Here is a 19,597-nt window from a genome sequence, read left to right as displayed (position 1 = left end):
GTGCCCCGCAACGGGAGAGGCCACAACAGGGAGAGGCCCGCGTACCGCAAAAAAAAAAAAAATGAAACACCAGAGACAGCCCCTGGAAGAACGATGGAAGTAAAAAGTCACAGAGATTTTTCATCCACAGAGCACTCACGGGGGCGGGCCAGTTAGGATGTGAGCTTAGTAAGACAAAAGCTGAGTGTACAGAACAGAGGGATAAGCAAGTTTAAAGAATAAGAGAGCTGGACAAATCTCACATGCAAAAAGTAGAATTAATCCTTTTATAGAAGTCCATGATATCTCTAAATATTCTTGCATATCAAAGTGAGAGATGAGGACCCAACCCCAAAACTCCCTTCTCAGACTGTCCTTATATCCTTGCAGATGCTGGGTATAAAGTGATGATCAGGTCTAAAACCTTATAGTAGCAAACCAACTTAGAATTCATTCATTCATTCATTAGAATTCATTTTTCCATTCATTCAACAATTATGTACTCTCTGCCTCTGATGTGACAGGTACCATGTTAAGCCCTGGAAATAAAACAGCAACAAAGACAGTATATAAACTGGTATCAGAACTTCCTCAAAATGTCTACTTCATACCTCAACCTAGGATAAGAAGCAAGCAACCAGACTTTTATCAACTGTCTCAAAATATCCACAGTGGAAGTCCATCCAGCATTTTTGCCTTTGCCTTTTGATGTCAAATCCCCATTTTCCCAATTTTCTTTGGGAATAACATACTCCTTGGTTTTAAAGGACCTGGCAATCACCTGCCCCTCCCTTCCCCCAAGGAGTGGACCCTTGACCCAAGCTAGGCCAATCATTCTATCTCCAGAATATGCTTCTTGAGCAGAGAAAGGCACAAGGACAATGAATGCAGTCAATTCATTCCACAGCAGTAAAGGTGGTCTTGAAGACTTCTGTTGCCAGATCCCTGGAGCTATTGCACTCTCTATTCTTCCAAAGGTCTGCTTTTTCAGCTTTTCCTCTGGTTCTGCGAGCCGTTCTATGTACATCTTTACTATAAATTCCTTTTGGTTTATGTTGGGCAGAGTCTGTTTCTGTTGCTTGCAATCAAAGAGGTTTAACTGGGTATTAGACAATTCCTTATGGGAAACTCTGCCTCTAGCCCATGCCTAAAAACACAGCAAGGAAAAAAAAAATTTTTTTCCCTAAAAAAAAAACCCCCACAAAATCTTGTGGAAATGTTTTCCATGCATTTCAAGGAAAAACTGGTACAGTGACTCAGAAAGTCAATGCAAGTTCTGCATCATCACTAAGGAGTGGTCCCGTGTACATTCTAGAGCTGGCCCTTTTAGCTGACAGTCAGTTAGGTGGCTAGGATTTTCAGCTTTTGAGCAGATAAGGTAAGGTAGTAAAAATGAGCTTACTTCATGAAATCCATGGGCTGTCAGGATGCTGCGAACCAGGCGACTGTCTGTTCGTACAATCTTGTAAGACAAGTGATAACGTTCTAAAGGAAAACATAGAATCAAGTTCAGTAACCAGAAAGTTAACTATAGAGAAAGAACTAAAAGAAATAAACTGTAAGATGGTGGCTGGATTAATTATACTCAATAACACTATACTGCTATCCTTAGGCTACTGTAAGTAGGTTGAGGATTATTTTGGACCAAGGGTCCTAAACCTGAGATTCACTGACTGTCACTAAACATGGATGGGGGCAGGTAGGGGGGAATGACATCCTTGTTTTCACCAAATTCTAGTTCCAATTTAACATTACCTTCAATTAGGAATGTAGGCAACAAAGGAGAATAGTATTAGCAATGCCTGTGACCCTGCCACCAACAGATATCAGGTATTCTACCATTCTTTTACAGTTGTTACAGTTATCTCAAAAAGTCACTTATTCTCAGGAGTTCTCTGGTGGCCTAGTGGTTAGGACTCCGGGCTTCCACTGCCGTGGCGCAGGTTCAATTCTTGGTCGGGAACTGAGATAATGAAAGCCGTGCAACGCGGCCAAAAAAAATCACTTACTCCCACAGTATTTAAAAATTACGGCAGTGAACAGACCTACCACTAGATCATGTTATTTAATGCACTGATAAAAGGCATACATATCACAAAAATATTTTGAGAACTATATTTCAATACAATTTTTCTTTGTAGTCTTACGTATTTTTAAAATAGACTTAAAAAACATTATTCTGAGAAGAGACCCATAAGCTTCCCCATACTGCCAATGCCACCCACTGCACCAAAAAGGCTAAGAACGCCGTTCTAAATAGCCCTCATGTGCAACAATGTTGGTTACAGCATATCTTAGACCAGAGGTTATAAACTGCTGACACGAGGGCCAAAACCAATCTGCAGACATGGTTTGTTCGTTCCTCCTTGTGCTTTAAAAATAAAATTGAATTAATTGCTAACCTTTTGAAATTGGAGGAATGATATAAAAATCTAGGTTTCTGGACTTCTCTTGAAAACCCTGGCAACCCTGGGCTCTCTCTCTGGCAAGGCAAGAGTCAACCAGAGAAGTGCAAGTGCTCCCGGCAGGACAGGGCTGCGCTGTCCAGTTCAGCACCGTCCCCACCTGACCTGCTTCACTCATTCTTATCTCCTGCCAGGCCCCTGAGAGCATTCTGTGCTTGTGACCCCTGTCTAAGAGGAATGTCTGTAATCATGTGAGGTTTCTATATATCCCCAAAGACTAAAGTTTTCTCTGGCACATTACATTCAATCTCTTTCTATGCATCACTATAAACTGTTAGCTAAGAATTCTACAGAACGATTTTTTTAAAGGACTGCATACTGAACCATTTCTGAGTGAGTATAATACAGAAACTTATGGACAGGCTCCGGAACAAAATTCAGCCTCTATAGTCAAGGATAAGCATTTATTTTTATAACTTTATGTGAAAATATTCATAAATCCCTGCTGCTACTTGCCCAGCCCTGGCAGGAACACCATGCCAAGCAGACACAGGAGGATTGGAATGATAAGGCCAGACGCTCCATACTTCTCATTCTTGCGGCAAACTTTAAAGCCCAGTTACAAGGTTTTCCCAATGGTCAATCACTATTATGTTGTCTTTGCAATATTTTTATAAGAAAAACAGTGCAGAGTTTAATGTAAGAAGCAGCACAGTACACTGCTCAAGAGTTTGTGTTCTAAGGTTTCCTAAAGCTAACCTCTATAAAAACAATGAATAGAAAAAGAAATTAGCTGAACTCTGTTTCATTCTAGCAATAAGCAATATTCAACCATGGATAAATGAACCAATTAATTTTGTAAACGCTCAATTCATATTATGAAGAAATGGATTTTTTTTTACTTTTATGTTTATTACTTATAAAATTTTTAATTTATTCTTATTCTTTTGCTCAACTGTATATTCATTAAGATTGTAAGATAGCTCAATCCAGGACACATTCAATCTTTGGAGATATATGAACATAATAAATCTAATAAGATATAAAAAAAGGAGTTTGTGTTCTGATTCCAAGTTGGGGAAGGAAAGTACAAGATAGGTGTGGAATATCTTGCTATGCCAAAAAAGAGGACAGTCACAAGGACTGAGAACATGTCACAAGGATCTTGAAGGGGTTCCCCAAGGCCAAATTTGAGGCAATCTGAATATAAAAATGAATACTGACAGAAAAAGATTTTAACTCACTTATAAGAAAGAAAACAACCCATGAATCCACACTGATAAGAAAGTGAGAAGGTATACTACTGGTTTTCTAGGTCAGAAGTCCGATACAAGTGTCATCAAGGCATTGGCAGGACTGCGTTCCTTTCTATAGGTTCTGGGTAGGGTCCACTTCCTTTCCTTTTCCAGCTTCTAGAGGCTGCCCCTATTCTTCTTCTATCTTCAAAGCCAGCAATGACAGGTCTAGTCCTTCTCACACTGCATCAGTCTGACTCTTCTTCTGTCTCCTTCTATTTTAAAAGACTCCTGTAATTACATTGGGCCCACTTGAAGAATCTCCTTATCTTAAGGGTTAGCTGATTAGCAACCTTAATTCCATCTATGACCTCAATTCCACTTTGCTAAGTCAGGTAACATTTTCACAGGTTCTGGGGATTAGGAGGTAGACATCTTTGGGAGACTATTACTTTCACATAGAAGGGAAAGCTCTTCCTTACAGAAAAGCCAGCTAATAAATGTAGAAGGAAAAACTGAAATAGAAAATCACCATTTTACAAAAACTGCAATAGTAAGTGATTCAGACAAGAATCAATGAATACCAACAGTGAGAGACTACTGGAGAACAGGATATTCATACATCTCAAAATATCACCCCAGAGAATGCTTTTAACAAAGGAGAAGGGTACCTTTACAATGAAGCACTCTGGTAAACACTATCTTAACCAAATGATCAAACTTGTCATCACCAGTAATGCAATATAATGACATCATATGCTTTCTAACGTGATACACTGAGGACATGAGTTCATTAAATGATATTCCTCCAAATTTTTTTCAACTTTTTTATTCTTTTTAACCTTTTTCAACCTTTTTTAACCTTTTTAATCTAAACATGTGGAATCAATCTGACAAGCCCAGACTTAAGGACATCTGCAAAGCAACTAGCCTGGAATCTTTAAAAATGCCAATGTTATGAAAGACCAAAAAAAAAAAAAAATCCAGTAAATGGTTGTAGATATAAAGGAGACTAAAGAAATATGACAACTAAATGCAATCTCTGATTGGATCCTGGATTTGAAAGAAAAAAAAAAGATAAAGGACAAAATTGGAACAACTGAGGAAATCTGGGCAGGGACTGTACATTAGATAAGAGTGTTTCAGCAATGACAGATTTCCTGAATGTCATCAGTGTAATGTGGTTATAGAGAGGATGCCCTTGTTCTTAGGATAAACATGTTGAATAAGGTATTTAGGTCTGAAGTATGTGAACTAATTTTCAAATGGTTCAGAGAGAGAAAGAAGGGTGAAGCAAACATGGCAAAATATTAATAACTGGTGAAAGCAAGGAAATAGTATACATGAATTCATTGTACTATACTTATAACTTGCCAGACGTTTTTTTATTTCTTTAAATAAAATGTTCAGAAAACTAAAAGAAAACCAGGTCTTTTTCATCATGATAACTGATCACTGACAGCTCCATTTTTGCACATTAAAAAGCCAAAGCCTCATCAACTGCTGGGGACCAGGACTGCACCCGAATCTCTGACTGTTCTGCAGTGCTTGCCCCAGGCCACGGAGAAGATGATCGGTCAGGTGTGTGGAAAAATAGAGAATGATTACGTGGGGACTGGGGGAGAAGGGGAATAATAAAAGAAAGAGTATACCTCTGGAGTCAAACTGCTGGGGTTCAAATCCTGGCTCTACTACTTCCTGCCTGCTGTCTTAAATAAGTTATTTAATTTCACTATGCTCAATTTCCTCACCTATAAAATGGGGTTGATAATAAAGGCACTTATCTCACAGGATAGTTAAAAGCACTAAATCAGTTAATACATGTAGAGCTTTTAGAATAGGAAAGCTTGCTGATATGGGAATTCCCTGGCTGTCCGGTGGTTAGGACTTGGCGTTTTCACTGCCGTGGCCTGTGTTCAATCCCTGGTTGGGAAACTAAGATCCCGCAAGCTGCACGGTGCAGACCCCCGAAAAAAGAAAGCTTGCTGATACATAGAAAAAAAATTTCATACAGTAAAAAAGTAAATACATAGTGAAATAGCTACTAATACATATATAAATACATAGTATAATTCACAGTAAATTATACATTTTACATAGCAAGTTAAAAAAATAAAAACGCTATTAATACTCTTTCTCCTACTTCTCCTAATATAGAAGTAAAATGCAGTCATCACCGTGCTCAGTGGCAGACCTGATTCTCATGGTATGTAAGCAGTAACCACCTACTTCTTTTTTTTTTTTAATAAATTTATTTATTTTTGGCTGTGATGGGTCTTCCTTGCCGCATGCAGGCTTTCTCTAGTTGCAGCAAGCGGGGTCTACTCTTCGTTGCGGTGCGCGGGCTTCTCATTGCGGTGGCTTCTCTCGTTGAGGAGCACGGGCTCTAGGTGCACGGGCTTCAGTAGCTGTGGCATGCAGGCTCAGAAGCTGTGGCTCGCGGGCTCAGTAATTGTGGGTTGGGGACTCTAGAGCGCAGGCTCAGTAGCTGTGGCGCACGGGCTTAGTTGCTCCGCAGCACGTGGGATCTTCCCGGACCAGGGCTCGAACCCATGTCCCCTGCATTGGCAGCGGATTCTTAACCACTGCGCCACCAGGGAAGTCCCTGGCCACTTACTTCTAATCCAAACCAACTAACTATAACCCAACTCAGATACACTGAACGTGTTCTAAAAGGGGAGTGCAAGAGAGGCAGGGTGGAATGATGGAAAGCAACTGTGACTGCTATAGGGATTTTAACCCAGATTCATGCTCTGTGTCCAATGGCCCTACAACCAATAATGCTGATTACCAGCACATATTAGACCAGAGATTATAAAATGGTAACCCAGGAGCCAAATCCACCCTATAGACACAGTTTGTCCAGCCCTTGTCGTGTTTTCAGTATAAAGTTGAATTATTTGCTAACCTTTTAAAATTGGAAGAAGTCACATAAAAATCTAGATTTCTAGGCTTCTCCTGAAATAGCTGGTAAGCCTGGGATCCCTCTCCCTAGCGAGAGTCAAATGGAGAACTGCAACTACAAACTGAACCTGTTCAAATGTTCATGACAGAACCACCTTCGCCATGTTTTCTTCCATAAAAAAACAAGAGGCAGGGCATGGTCCTGCTAGCAAACTGGAAAACACCCAACATCTAAGCCTCTGAACACACACGCATCTCATCAATTCCACTATGAGACTGTAGAATTTCCTCTTCAACAACTCACATGCATCGCAGGGGACAATCTGAAGAACAAGGACCCCTGGCAAGTTCCAGGACTGACTGTAGCAGAGTAAAGACAATCAAGGAACCAATAATCTAACTGTCAGCACAGAAGCACCTAGGAAGTGGTGAAGAGCCCTACGGGGTTTGGTCCAAACTAGCATGGGAAACTAGAATGAAGATAAAACTAACATTCTTTTGACTTCAGAATACAAGAATAACCCCTTCGATGGCAACACAGCATATCTTTGCCTTACTGTCAGAAAACTGGGTCCTTACGTGCACAGTTGAATACGGTTGTCACTAGCCACATGTAACTTGAGCACTTGAAATGTGACTAGTTTGACAAAGGAATTGAATTTTTCATTTTATTTAACTTTAATAAATTCTAATTTCAATTTTAAAACTGATACTCAATTCAGTTATTGGAAAACTTGTTTGGAACAACTTGAACATAGGAATTGACTACAATTTCAACTATAACATTTATGAAATCTAAATACAGACCAAATGCTTCCAATGAAAATTTTGTACCATATGGAGATATACTAAAAGTGTACAATACACACTGGATGTAAAATATCTTCACGATTTTTTTATACTGAGTAAAAGTGGAAATGATAATTTGGATTAAATAAAACGTATTATTAAAATTAATTTCACCTATTTCTGCTTACTTTTTTTGATAAGGCTACTGAAAAATTACACATACAGCTTACATCATATTTCTGTTGGACAGTGCTAGTCTATACAAATCCAAATTTATGAAACTGACACATTCAGAGGCAAAATACAAAATACTTCATTCTAGGAAAAGATTAAATTGAAAATATCTGTTGCCCCTAAAATGCAATCCCAGGACTTCACTGGTGGCGCACTGGTTAAGACTCTGTGCTCCCAATGCAGGGGGCCCAGGTTCAATCCCTGGTCAGGAAGCCAGATCCCACATGCTGCAACTAAGAGTTCACATGCCACAACTAAGGAGCCCACGTGCCAGAACTAAGGAGCTGGCAAGCTGCAACTAAGAAGCCTGCCTGCTGCAACTAAGACCCAGCACAACCAAATAAATAAATAAATAAATACTTTAAAATAAATAAAATAGGGGCTTCCCTGGTGGCGCAGTGGTTGCGCGTCTGCCTGCCGATGCAGGGGAACCGGGTTCGCGCCCCGGTCTGGGAGGATCCCACATGCTGCAGAGCGGCTGGGCCCGTGAGCCATGGCCGCTGGGCCTGCGCGTCCGGAGCCTGTGCTCCGCAATGGGAGAGGCCGCAGCAGAGGGAGGCCCGCATACCACAAAAATAAATAAATAAATAAATAAATAAATAAATAAAATAAAATGCAATCCCATTTATATGTTCAACGTATGCACAATTTTGAAAAAAACATGGATATGGTGAGAAAAAAAACATACTCCTGGAATATTTCACAAATAAAGCATGTGAAATCTTATTGTATCCAAAATATTAACAGTGAATTCAATGAAACATTTAATAGATAACAGAAAAAACAAGGTTGGAATCTAACACCCTAAGATCAACAGAAGATAACTAATGCCCCAGATACACTTCTCAAGGGGATTTAACTCAGTATTATGATCTGAGCAGATCTATGTCAGCTATTTAAGAGAGAAAGAGAAAAAAAATAATAGACCAAGAGTGTTTAACAATTCAGAAATCTGAGGTAGCAACTAACAAAACTCATTCAAATTGTTCTTTTCATAAAGGAAGGTGAAGAAAATTATTAAAACTCAAGGAATTGGGAATATACAGAAAATTTAAAAAAACAGAGTTTGAGAAAAAAGTTTAGTGGCTTCTTCCTTAAACACAGAAAGATCTACAGGAAAATAATCCAAAGACTTATAGGTTCTAGAAAATAGTGATTGCTTGAATTATGGCATGATTACATTGATGGATGCTAATTTCCAATAAATGTTAGGTATTCTGAAAAGGAAGGGTCTATTGCCACAGAATACATGGATTCATTTATGTGACAAACAAACCAAAAGAAGTATGCTGGGGGGGAGGATTATTTACTTCTGTTGTTTTTATGTACCTTTGATGTTTTGACTCTAATCATATTTAGTGGGAGATTCTCAGCAAATGTTAGTAAATCTTCAGAGACTCCAGCTTCAGAGAACATGAACGAACCATGTCCCTTTAAACGGTAACCTAGCAACTTGCTGAGGGGATTAGAACACCACAACCCTCGGGGAGGGAGGAGAATTCAAACCCCCGAAGCAGGTGCTCACCGTCCTTTGAACTCTGGCTTATTATGGGACAAGGACAGACCTTAAAGTCATCTCAAGGTAGAGCAGATTCTGTTCAACAAATAGAGTAAGGAGCACAAGTCTTGAATGCCTACTGTGTGCTGAACATTAGTGATCTCATTCTTACAATGCCTGCAAGGTAGCTATTATCTCCATTTTACTAATAATGAAATGGATTAAGAGAGTTTAAGTGATTGCGCAAGACTCACAGCTAGTAAATGCCAAAGGTGGGATCTGAAATATTGACTGAGAATCCATGTATAGACTCCTTCCACCATATCGCACAAAAGTTTGGATCCACAGTATGTAACCTTTGAAGACAGCTACAGGCTAACACCAGGATTCAGAGCACTGCTTAAAGTCAAAGAGGAGTGGACATAAATGAAATTAAGAATAGAAAAACAATAGAGAAAGTAAGCAAAATAAAAAGTTTGCTCTTTAAAATGATTCTCAAAATTGACAAACTATTAGTTAGACTAACTAAAAACAAAGAGAAAAGATTCAAATTACTAAAATCAGAAATGAAGGTGGGGACATTACTACTGTATTACAGAAATAAAAAGGATTATAAAAGAATACTATGGGGGCTTCCCTGGTGGCGCAGTGGTTGAGAGTCCGTCTGCCAATGCAGGGGACGCAGGTTCGTGCCCCGGTCCGGGAAGATCCCACATGCCGCGGGGCGGCTGGGCCCGTGGGCCATGGCCGCTGAGCCTGCGCGTCCGGAGCCTGTGCTCTGCAACGGGAGAGGCCACAACAGTGAGAGGCCCGCGTACCACAAAAAAAAAAAAAAAAAAAAAAAAAAAAGGAATACTATGAACAACTGTATGCCAACAAAATTAGATAAACTAAATAAAATGGAAAAAAACCTAGAGAAACACACAAACTACCAAAACAGACTCAATAAGAAATAGAAAATAGAATAGATAAGTAGAGGTTGAACCAGTAATCAAAAATCTTCCAACAAAGAAAAGCTAAGGACTAGATGCTTCACTGGTGAATTCTATCAAACATTTAAAGAATTAACACCAATCCTTCTCAAACTCTTCCAAAGAGGAGGAAGGAACTCATTCTATGAGGGCAGCATTACCCTGATACCAAAGCCAGACAAAGACATCAAAAGAAAAGAAAATTACAGAACGATGTCCCTTATGAATATAGATGCAAACATCCTAAACAAAATACTAGCAAACCAAATCCAGCAGTTTACCTCAGGAATGCAAGGGTGGTTCAATATACAAAAGTCAATCGATGTAATACACCACATTAATAAAATGAAGGAAAAAAAACATAGAATCATCTCGATTGATGTAGAAAAAGCATTTGACAAAATGCAACACCGCTATATGATAAAAACACTCAACAAAGGAATAGAAGAGAACTTCCTCAACATGATAAAGGGCATTTATGAAAACCCATAGCTAACATCATACCGAATGGTGAAAGACAGAAAGCTTTCCCCCAAAGATCAGGAAGAAGACAAAGATGCCCATTTTCACTTCTATTCAACACTGTACTGGAAGTTCTAGCCAGAGCAATTAGGAAAAAGAAGAAGAAAAAGAAAAAGAGGGAGGTAGGGAGGTATTCAGGTTAGAGAGGAAAAAGTAAAATCTCTATTTACTGATGACATGATCTTGTATAGAGATAATCCTAAAGAACACACGCGCACATACACACACACACACACACACACACTCTCTCTCTCTCTCTCTCTCTCTCTCTCTCTCTCTCTCTCTCACTATTAGAGCTAATAAATGAGTTCAGCAAGGTTTCAGGATACAGGATAAGTATACAAAAAATCAATAGTAAGGCTTCCCTGGTGGCGCAGTGGTTGAAGCATCTGCCTGCCAGTGCAGGGGACACGGGTTTGAGCCCTGGTCCAGGACAATCCCGCATGCCACAGAGCAGCTAAGCCCATGAGCCACAACTACTGAGCCCACGTGCCACAACTACTGAAGCCCATGCGCCTAGAGCCCATGCTCCACAACAAGAGAAGCCACCACAATGAGAAGCCTATGAATCACAACGAAGAGTAGCCCCCACTCGCCGCAACCAGAGAAAAGCCCTCGTGCAGCAACAAAGACCCAACACAGCCAGAAACAATAAATAAATAAAATAAAATAATAAAATAAATTTATTCTTAAAAAATCAATAGTATTTCTATACACTGACAATGAACAATCCAGAAATGAAATTGAGAAAGCAATTCCATTTATGATAGCATCAAAAAGAATAAAATATTGGGGCTTCCCTGGTGGCACAGTGGTTGGGAGTCCGCCTGCCGATGCAGGGGACACGGGTTCGTGCCCCAGTCCGGGAGGATCCCACATGCCGCGGAGCGGCTGGGCCCGTGAGCCATGGCCGCTGAGCCTGCGCGTCCAGAGCTTGCGCGTCCGGAGCCTGTGCTCCGCAACGGGAGAGGCCACAGCAGTGAGATGCCCGCGTACCGCACAAAAAAAAAAAAAGAATATTGAAGAAAAAATATTGAAGAAAAAAATATTGAAGAATAACGTTAACCAAGGAGCTACAAGACTTGCACACAGAAAACTATAAAACATTGCTACAGAAACTAAAGAAGACCTAAATAAATGGAAAGACATCCCATGTTCACGGACTGGAAGACTTAACACTAAGATGGCAACACTTCCAAAAGCAATTTACAGATTCAATGTACTCCCTACCAAAATCACAACAGCCATTTTGGTAGAAATGAAAAAGCTGATCCCAAAATTCATATGGAATTGCAAAGGACCCTGAATAGCAAAAAAATTTTGAAAATGAAGAACAAAGTTAGAGGACTCATACTTCCCAATTTCAAAACTTAGTACAAAGATACAGTAATAAAAATAATATGGCACTGGTATAAGGATAAACAGACTGACAGAATATTAAGAGTCCAGAAATAAACCCATTCATCTAATGGTCTACTGATTTTCAACAATAGTGCCAAGATTATTCTGTAAGGAAAGAATAGTCTCTTCAACTAATCATGCTGGGGCAACTGGTTATCCACATGTAAAAGAATGAAGGTGGACCCTTATCTAACACTATATTAAAAAATTAACTCAAAATGGAACAAAGACCATTTAGCTCTAAATTTAGGAGCTTAAACTATAAAACTCTTAGAAGAAAGCATAGGGATCATGACTTTGGGTTAGGCAATGGTTTCTAAGATATGACACCAAAAGCATAAGCAATAAGAGAAAAAGTAGATAAATGGAACATCATCAAAATGAAAAACTTTTCCCCATGAAAGAACACTATCAAGAACATGAAAAGACAAACCACAAAGGAAAAAATATTTGGAAATTATTTTTCTGATAAGGGTCTAGTATCCAGAATGCATAAAGAACCCTTACAACTCAACAACAAAAAGATAAGGAACCCAATTAAAAAATAGGCAAAAACCTTGACAGACATTTCTCTAAAGGAGATAACATAAATGGCCAAAAGGAACATGAAAAGCTGCTCAATGTCATTAATCATTAGGGAAATGCAAATCATAACCACAATAAGATACCACTTCATACCCATTAGTATAGCTATATTCTAAAAAACAGAAAACAACGAATGTTACTGAGGATATGGAGAAATTGCAACTCTCATATACTGTTGGTGGGAACGTAAAATTGTGCAGTCACTGTGGAAAATGCTTTGGCAGTTCCTTAATAAGTTAAACATAGAATTACCATACAACTTAGCAATTCCATTCCTAGGTATATACCCAAAAGAACTAAAAACAGGTGTTCAAACAAAAACTTGTGCATGAATGTTCATAGCAGCACTATTTACAAGAGCCAAAAGCTGGAAACACTTATCCATCAACTGATGAATGGATAAACAAAATGTGGTATATCCATACAATGGGATGTTATTCAGCCACAAAAAGGAATGAAGTATTGACAGATGCTAAAATATGGATGAACCTTGAAAACATTATGCTAAGTGTAAGAAGCCAGACACAAAAGGCTATGTATTGTATGAGTCCATTTATATGAAATATCCAGATTAGGTAAAGCCATAGAGACAGAAAGATTAGTGGTTGCCAGGAGCTGGGATAAGGGGATTGGGGAGTGACTGCTTAATGGGTACAGGGTTTACTTTTAGATGAAAATGTTCTGGAACTAGATAGTGGTGATGGCTGCACAATACTGTGAATGTACTAAATGCCACTGAGTTGTATACTTTAAAATGGTAAAAACAGTAAATTTTGTTATGTGTATTTTACCATAATTATAAAATCAGTATCATTAAACTTATTGTGATAATCATTTCATGATGTATGTAAGTTAAATCACTATGCTGTACACCTTAAACTTGTACAGTGGTGTATGTCAATGATCTCTCTATAAAACTGGAAGAAAAAAACAGAAAAATGAACAAGTATACACATAATTCTAAAAAAAAAGAGGAAAAACAATTTAATATGCAGAAAACAATTTAAGAAATCACAAATAATCCTTTCAAGTATAAAAAAATCAATAGAATATTCTCATGACCAAGGCCCTTTCCCTAACTATGGTTATCACTTTCTGTAAAATGAAGTTATCAGGGCCATGCTCAGCCCTGCCCTCAGTGGGGAAGGTCATACTTACCTCCAATTACTCGAATATTGTTGTCCTTTGTCAGAATAGCCTCAGCATGGAATACCAAAACTGGAATTCTCTTGCAGCCTCCAGTCCACATGATACATGGATGATCTCTACAACTGAAACAAAAGGCTTTATTAATTTACAGCTCAAAATCTGAATTAACAACTGAAGCAGATCACTGTTGTTTGCTGCTTAGCAACTTTGCCCTTCTTCTGGAACAAGCATCCCAAATGTCCTATAGGAAACCATTCATCTCCCATTCTTAGTCAGATGATCTGTTTAAGATTAACTCTGTTCCTGCTGTAGGGATGGGCCTTGACTGGCTTCAGCCAATCAGGGTTTTCCATCCCCCAGTTATAGTTACTGGTTCAGGGATGAGGACATAAACCAGCTGGAGCCAGTGTGTCAGGAGATATGTCGTGTGACCCTCTAAGAAAGCGATGCTTTCTCTTCTGTAGCAGCTGCAGGAGAGATGGCCTCCTCCCCTTGATGGTGTAAGAGAATGAGGTCTGGAAGTGCAAGTGTCATTTTGCGACCTTGGAAGGAGAGCCTGGAGCTGTTGGTAAAGGAGAAAGTCTGCGGGAGCCTGACTGAAAGAACAAGAGAAATGAGATCCTGAGTGGCAAATGTGCAGTTGCAGAATCAAGTCCTTCCTAAATATGAGTTCATAAATTCCCTTTATTATTTAGGACAATTTATGTCTCAGTCCCTGGAACAAATGAGAATCCTAACTAAAATAGTCACAATAATTGACAAACCATTTTTATACCCTATAGTCCCTTTTTAAGCCAATTTGATGATCCATCCTAAGATTCTGAGCTAGGAACCCTAAATTAATACAAGTATCCCAAATAAAACCACATATTTTAAAGGAAGTCTATACCAAACGGAACAATGTTTTCCTCCAGAAAAGGACCTCTGACTTTATTCTCTTCCTATCATCCAGAAATCTCTGTTTAATCAATCTCAGACAGATGTGTATTTATTTACAGATTAGAAAAATCTCCAACTGCCTTAGTGCATGAAGGTAGGAAAGAAATGACCTGAGTCCCTGCTATGCGTCAGGAATTACACTAAGAGCTTTCACATGTTATCTCACTTAATCCTCTTGCCTGCACTATGAACTGAAGAAAAGGTGTTCAGAGAGGTTGAGCGATTTGCTTAAGGTCATACAGCTGTTTAAGTAAGGGAACAGGTATTAGAACCCAAATGTCTGTGCTCTTTCCACCCTTCCATCTCCCTAATCACACATTTCAGTGATTTTTTTGTATAAACACCTTAAACTCAACCCTTTGGGAACTGAAATTAATCAATTCCTTATATGGAATAAGATCCATTTAGCCAAGATTCAGGCTGCTCTCAAAAACTCACATGACCACACCCCTTAACAAAGGCCATACCACAAACCTCAGGGCCAAGTTATACCCTCCCAATACAGGTTTAAACAGATCCATGCTTTGAATGCACAGGCTGCCAGGCTACCAATCTTAGAGGTGAGGCAGCCTTTAGACTTGGGATGAGCTGCCAAGAGCTTTATTGAGGAAAGCAGAGAACACCATACCTAGTTCATTCCTGGTTTCTAGAAATGGAATGTGGATGCTTATTATTCTTGCGATTTGACTTGGGTGACGGTGCCCATTTGTGAGAAATTGGTGTTTATAGGGTGCAAGAAGGATTTTTTGTGTGTGGTTTGCTTGCTTTTTAATCTTAAACACCTGTAAAAGGTGGGTATAGGGCCAGATGATTCCTATGCTCTCTTCCAACTTTAATTTTTTTCACTATATTTAAGTCAGAGGACAGAGGAAAAATTAGGCAGCCTAAACTATCAAGTCTTAGAAACTCTGCAAACAATCGAAAGTTCCTTGTCAATCCATCTCTAGCTGCAAACTGGCACCACTGTGCCTTAGCACTTACAAACAGTGGATTACAGATAAAAGGTAAAAATGCCTGACAAGAGTCAGGAACACAATAAACATACACAGCTGAGAAGAGCCAAGGCCTTAACCGTACTATCTATAGAAAGCCAAATCCCTGACACAGAATCTTTTCACTTACAACCTCTGAAAACAGAAAAGAGGTAGTAGACAAATCATTAGTTCAGTAAGGTCGACCCAAACACACTTAAGGCAGACGTTGCATTGTCATTAAAAGCATGCTCCCACCAGGTGGTGCTAAAGGAAAAAGATTCAAAATGATCAGGTGAAAAGCTGAAAATTGGGACTTTAAATTTTCATTTACACCAAAAACTGGTACATATTAAGAAATTATGCTTTTACAGACATGAAAGAACAAAAATCTTAGATGACTAATAACCAAAGTAGACCAGTTTTATGGTTTACTTTACTGAAAGCCTAAGAACGTTTTGGTTTTTAAGAAGCAATTTCATGAGGAATAGATATGATTCACTCCTGGGATCCAGCCTACATAACTCAAAGCCTCGGTGCCTCATTCATAACAATGTCCCTGCTGGAAATGCCTTCCCCACTTCTCTCTGTTCATTTAATTCCACTCTCTAAAGCCCAGCTCACCTCACCACCTCCTTGGAGCCTTCCTTAGCTCCTCCAGCCCACAGTGATGTATTCTTTCTCTAAACTGTAGCACTCACTACATAATCATTTGTTGATGATCTCTGTAACTGATCTAAAGCCAGCTTTTACAATCAGAATTAAATATTTTTTTTAGTGACTAAAGAAACCTTACATCAAATTAACGTGTCTGCATCTCTATATAAATTTATATTTGGGAACCCCAAACAAAATACAGAAAAAGAACCCCTTTACATTTACTATTTGAAATAATGCCATGCAAAACAAGGATGCCTGGACAGTTTCTAGCTCTAATGTCCAGGACTGCAAGGCATCAATACTTTAATACAGCCTAGGGTTCTGAGCAGATCTAGCAGATATCCATGGATATATATCTTTGGATCAAGTCAACATCCTTAGATGATTTAAGACCTTCTAATTTCCAAAACTTTAAAAATGTAAGCATGTTGTTCCAGGTGTGAACAAGATTGACTTAAGATTCCTAATGTATAAAACAAGTCTCTGATAGACATAAGCTGATGGAACATTAACAATCAAAACTCAACAGTAGGAGTTTAAAAGGAAGAGGAGCATAAGGTCTGTGAATTTGGATGGGGAGGGTGGGGGGAAGGTGGAATGACACCTGTATTTTCACTAACTTCTACTAGAAATTTAATATTTCTCAATTACGAATACAGGCACCAAACAGTAATAATAGTATTACCTGTGTTTTTGACTCTATCTGAAATACAGATTTTTTATACCAAATTACAGTTGTTGCAGACATCTCAAAATATCACTGACATTTATCACTGCTTATAAGTTATGGTAGTTATTAAAATTGCCACTAGATCACCTGTGAATACAGTCTTCTCATCTGGTGTGATGAGGATGGACAACAATCTGGCAACTCTCCACTCTCAAGCAATCATTCAGCTACCAAATGGTGACATTTCACAGCGGTGATCCAGACATCTATGATGTTTCTTGGTATTCCCTACTTTTAAGTGTTAGTCAAAGACCACCCAAGTATGATGGTCTTATGCAAACTAAGCAAAAACAGTATTCATGTTGCTGTCTTTAGAAAATAAAATCTAACTTTCTCATGTTTTAAATGAATGATCTTTGTTATTTAATGTATTAATAAAAATGTACATATTACTATACCACAAGTTTGGTTTTTTAAAAAATTCTGATAACTGCACTTCAATGCAATTGGTATTCTTTGTAATGAAATGTATTTTAAGCACTTAAAAGACCTAAGGTGATCTAAAGCATGAAGCCTCCATTTATTTACTCATTAAGTTAGTCACTCAGTCAGCAAGCATTTATTGAGGGCTTACTAAAATATTAGGTTGAACCACCTAAAATTCTCAATATTTGACTGTTTTTGACCTACCAAAATAGCAATTTCATACAGTTCAACCTAGTACTTGTTGGGCCCAACCTATAAGCCCACTAATGAAAGAGACAGTCATGAAGTAAAAGATCTTGAATCAGAAAGACTGATGTTTGAAGCAGAAGTTAAAATTTTTGTGAAGTGGGTAAGAGGCAGCACACAGAAAACAAAAAGTCACAAGAAGGCAAAGTGACCAGAGAGAATTATCCATTTAATTATCCTGAATGAGAATGACCCAAATATAATATCAAATCTCTATTATTTTCTATGACCTAATAATGATGAGAAGCCTTTCCCCAAAGCTTTACTAATGCTTCAATAATTTTTTTTCAAATTACATTAAATAATGTAATCTTCTACTTTATAATAAGAAAAACACTTTAAATTCAATATAAAATCCAATAAAAATAATGCCTTAACATTTGTATGGCACTTTATCATTTAAAAGTAATTTCATACAGATTATTCTATTTGATCCTAACTATACCCCAAAAAACAGCCTGGGAGGGGCTTCCCTGGTGACGCAGTGGTTAAGAATCCGCCTGCCAACGCGGGGGACATGGGCTCGATCCCTGGTCCAGGAAGATCCCACATGCCGCGGAGCAACTAAGCCCATGCGCCACAACTACTGAGGTTGTGCTCTAGAGCCTGCGAGCCACAACTACTGAGCCTGCATGCTGCAAATACTGAAGGCTGTGCGCCTAGAGCCCATGCTCCACAACAAGAGAAGCCACTACAGTTAAGAAGCCGCGCACTGCAACGAAGGGTAGCCCCCAGCTCACCACAACTAGAGAAAGCCCATGTGCAGCAATGAAGACCCAACACAGCCAAAAATATATAAATTAAATAAATAAATTTAAAAAAAAAAAAAGAAAGAATAAAAACAGCCTGGGAGATATCATCCCCACTTTTCAGGTTACATAGCACATGAATCCTAGTGGACTTACAGAGAATCTTAAAAACTAATGTTACCTTTAAGCCAGATTCTCTCTTTATTCTCTGTGTCAAGTAATAATTAATGTTAAAGGAGGCAAAACATCTAAGTGCTTCAAAATCCAGGAAAGCTAGGTCTGAATCTCAACTTATCACTCTCTATGCACCCCTGAGGAAGTTCTTTGATATTTGTGGGGCTGAACTTAATAAAGTGGGAATAATAACATCTTTAGATTAAATGAGATACAGCAGTTAAAGCTCTTACCATCACCTATAGCAGCTACATTTATCACTATCATTCATTTATATTATCAGAATCCAGCAATGAAGAAACTTGACTCTTATCTAAAAGAACTCAGGAAAGCCATGTGTCTCAATAGACTCAGCACAGGCTATAGAATTCTAATGTCCTGCTCCACACTTACTCAAATAACTTCTTCTTTTTTTTTTTTTAAATTTATTTATATATTTATTTTTGCCTGTGTTGGGTCTTCGTTGCTGCGTGCAGGCTTTCGCGGCAAGCGGGGGCTACTCTCTGTTGCAGTGCGTGGGCTTCTTATGCGGTGGCTTCTCTTGTTGTGGAGCACAGGCTCTAGGCGCGTGGGCTTCAGTAGTTGCAGCACGTGGGCTCAGTAGTTGTGGCGCATGGGCTTAGCCGCTCCGCAGCATGTGGGATCTTCCCGGACCAGGGCTCGAACCCATGTCCCCTGCCTTGGCAGGTGGATTCTTAACCACTACACCACCAGGGAAGTCCTCAAATAACTTCTTATTATCATCATTCTATCATCCTAAAGGCTTTTGAGAAAATACCCAATGTCACAGAATTGAGAGACCTACTTTTCTTCAATATCTAAAAATTTCAAAATCTCCTATGTTAGGAGCTCTGATCAAGAGTTGACTAAGAGCTACTACCTGCAATATCTAGAGCCGAAGTTCACTCATGAACCCAGAAACAGAGCCTTATTTCAGATAGCTGATGGTCACCCAATAATAAGATCTTGAATTAGACCATGTATGAAAACTAAAACCAGAGTCAGACAACACCAAAGGAAGGATATTGGG

At 38.9% G+C, this 19,597-nt stretch overlaps 1 protein-coding gene across 9 annotated transcripts in view; it reads right to left on the bottom strand.

The window, feature by feature from the left end:
- Nucleotides 1–19,597, bottom strand: part of TTLL5 (tubulin tyrosine ligase like 5) — a 332,702-nt gene that overhangs the window by 311,646 nt on the left and 1,459 nt on the right. For all 9 annotated transcript variants that reach the window (XM_028496210.2, XM_055088626.1, XM_028496209.2 and 6 more), the window contains exons 3-4: nt 13,682–13,794; nt 1,382–1,464 (exon numbers count right to left, since the gene is read on the bottom strand). In XM_028496210.2, the coding sequence (XP_028352011.1) occupies nt 1,382–1,464; nt 13,682–13,794 (196 nt within the window). The remainder of the gene's footprint in view (nt 1–1,381; nt 1,465–13,681; nt 13,795–19,597) is intronic.

This window comes from Physeter macrocephalus, chromosome 11 (genome assembly GCF_002837175.3).
Source record: "Physeter macrocephalus isolate SW-GA chromosome 11, ASM283717v5, whole genome shotgun sequence".
Taxonomy (NCBI): domain Eukaryota; kingdom Metazoa; phylum Chordata; class Mammalia; order Artiodactyla; family Physeteridae; genus Physeter; species Physeter macrocephalus.
This window is presented reverse-complemented; position numbering and strand designations above follow the sequence as displayed.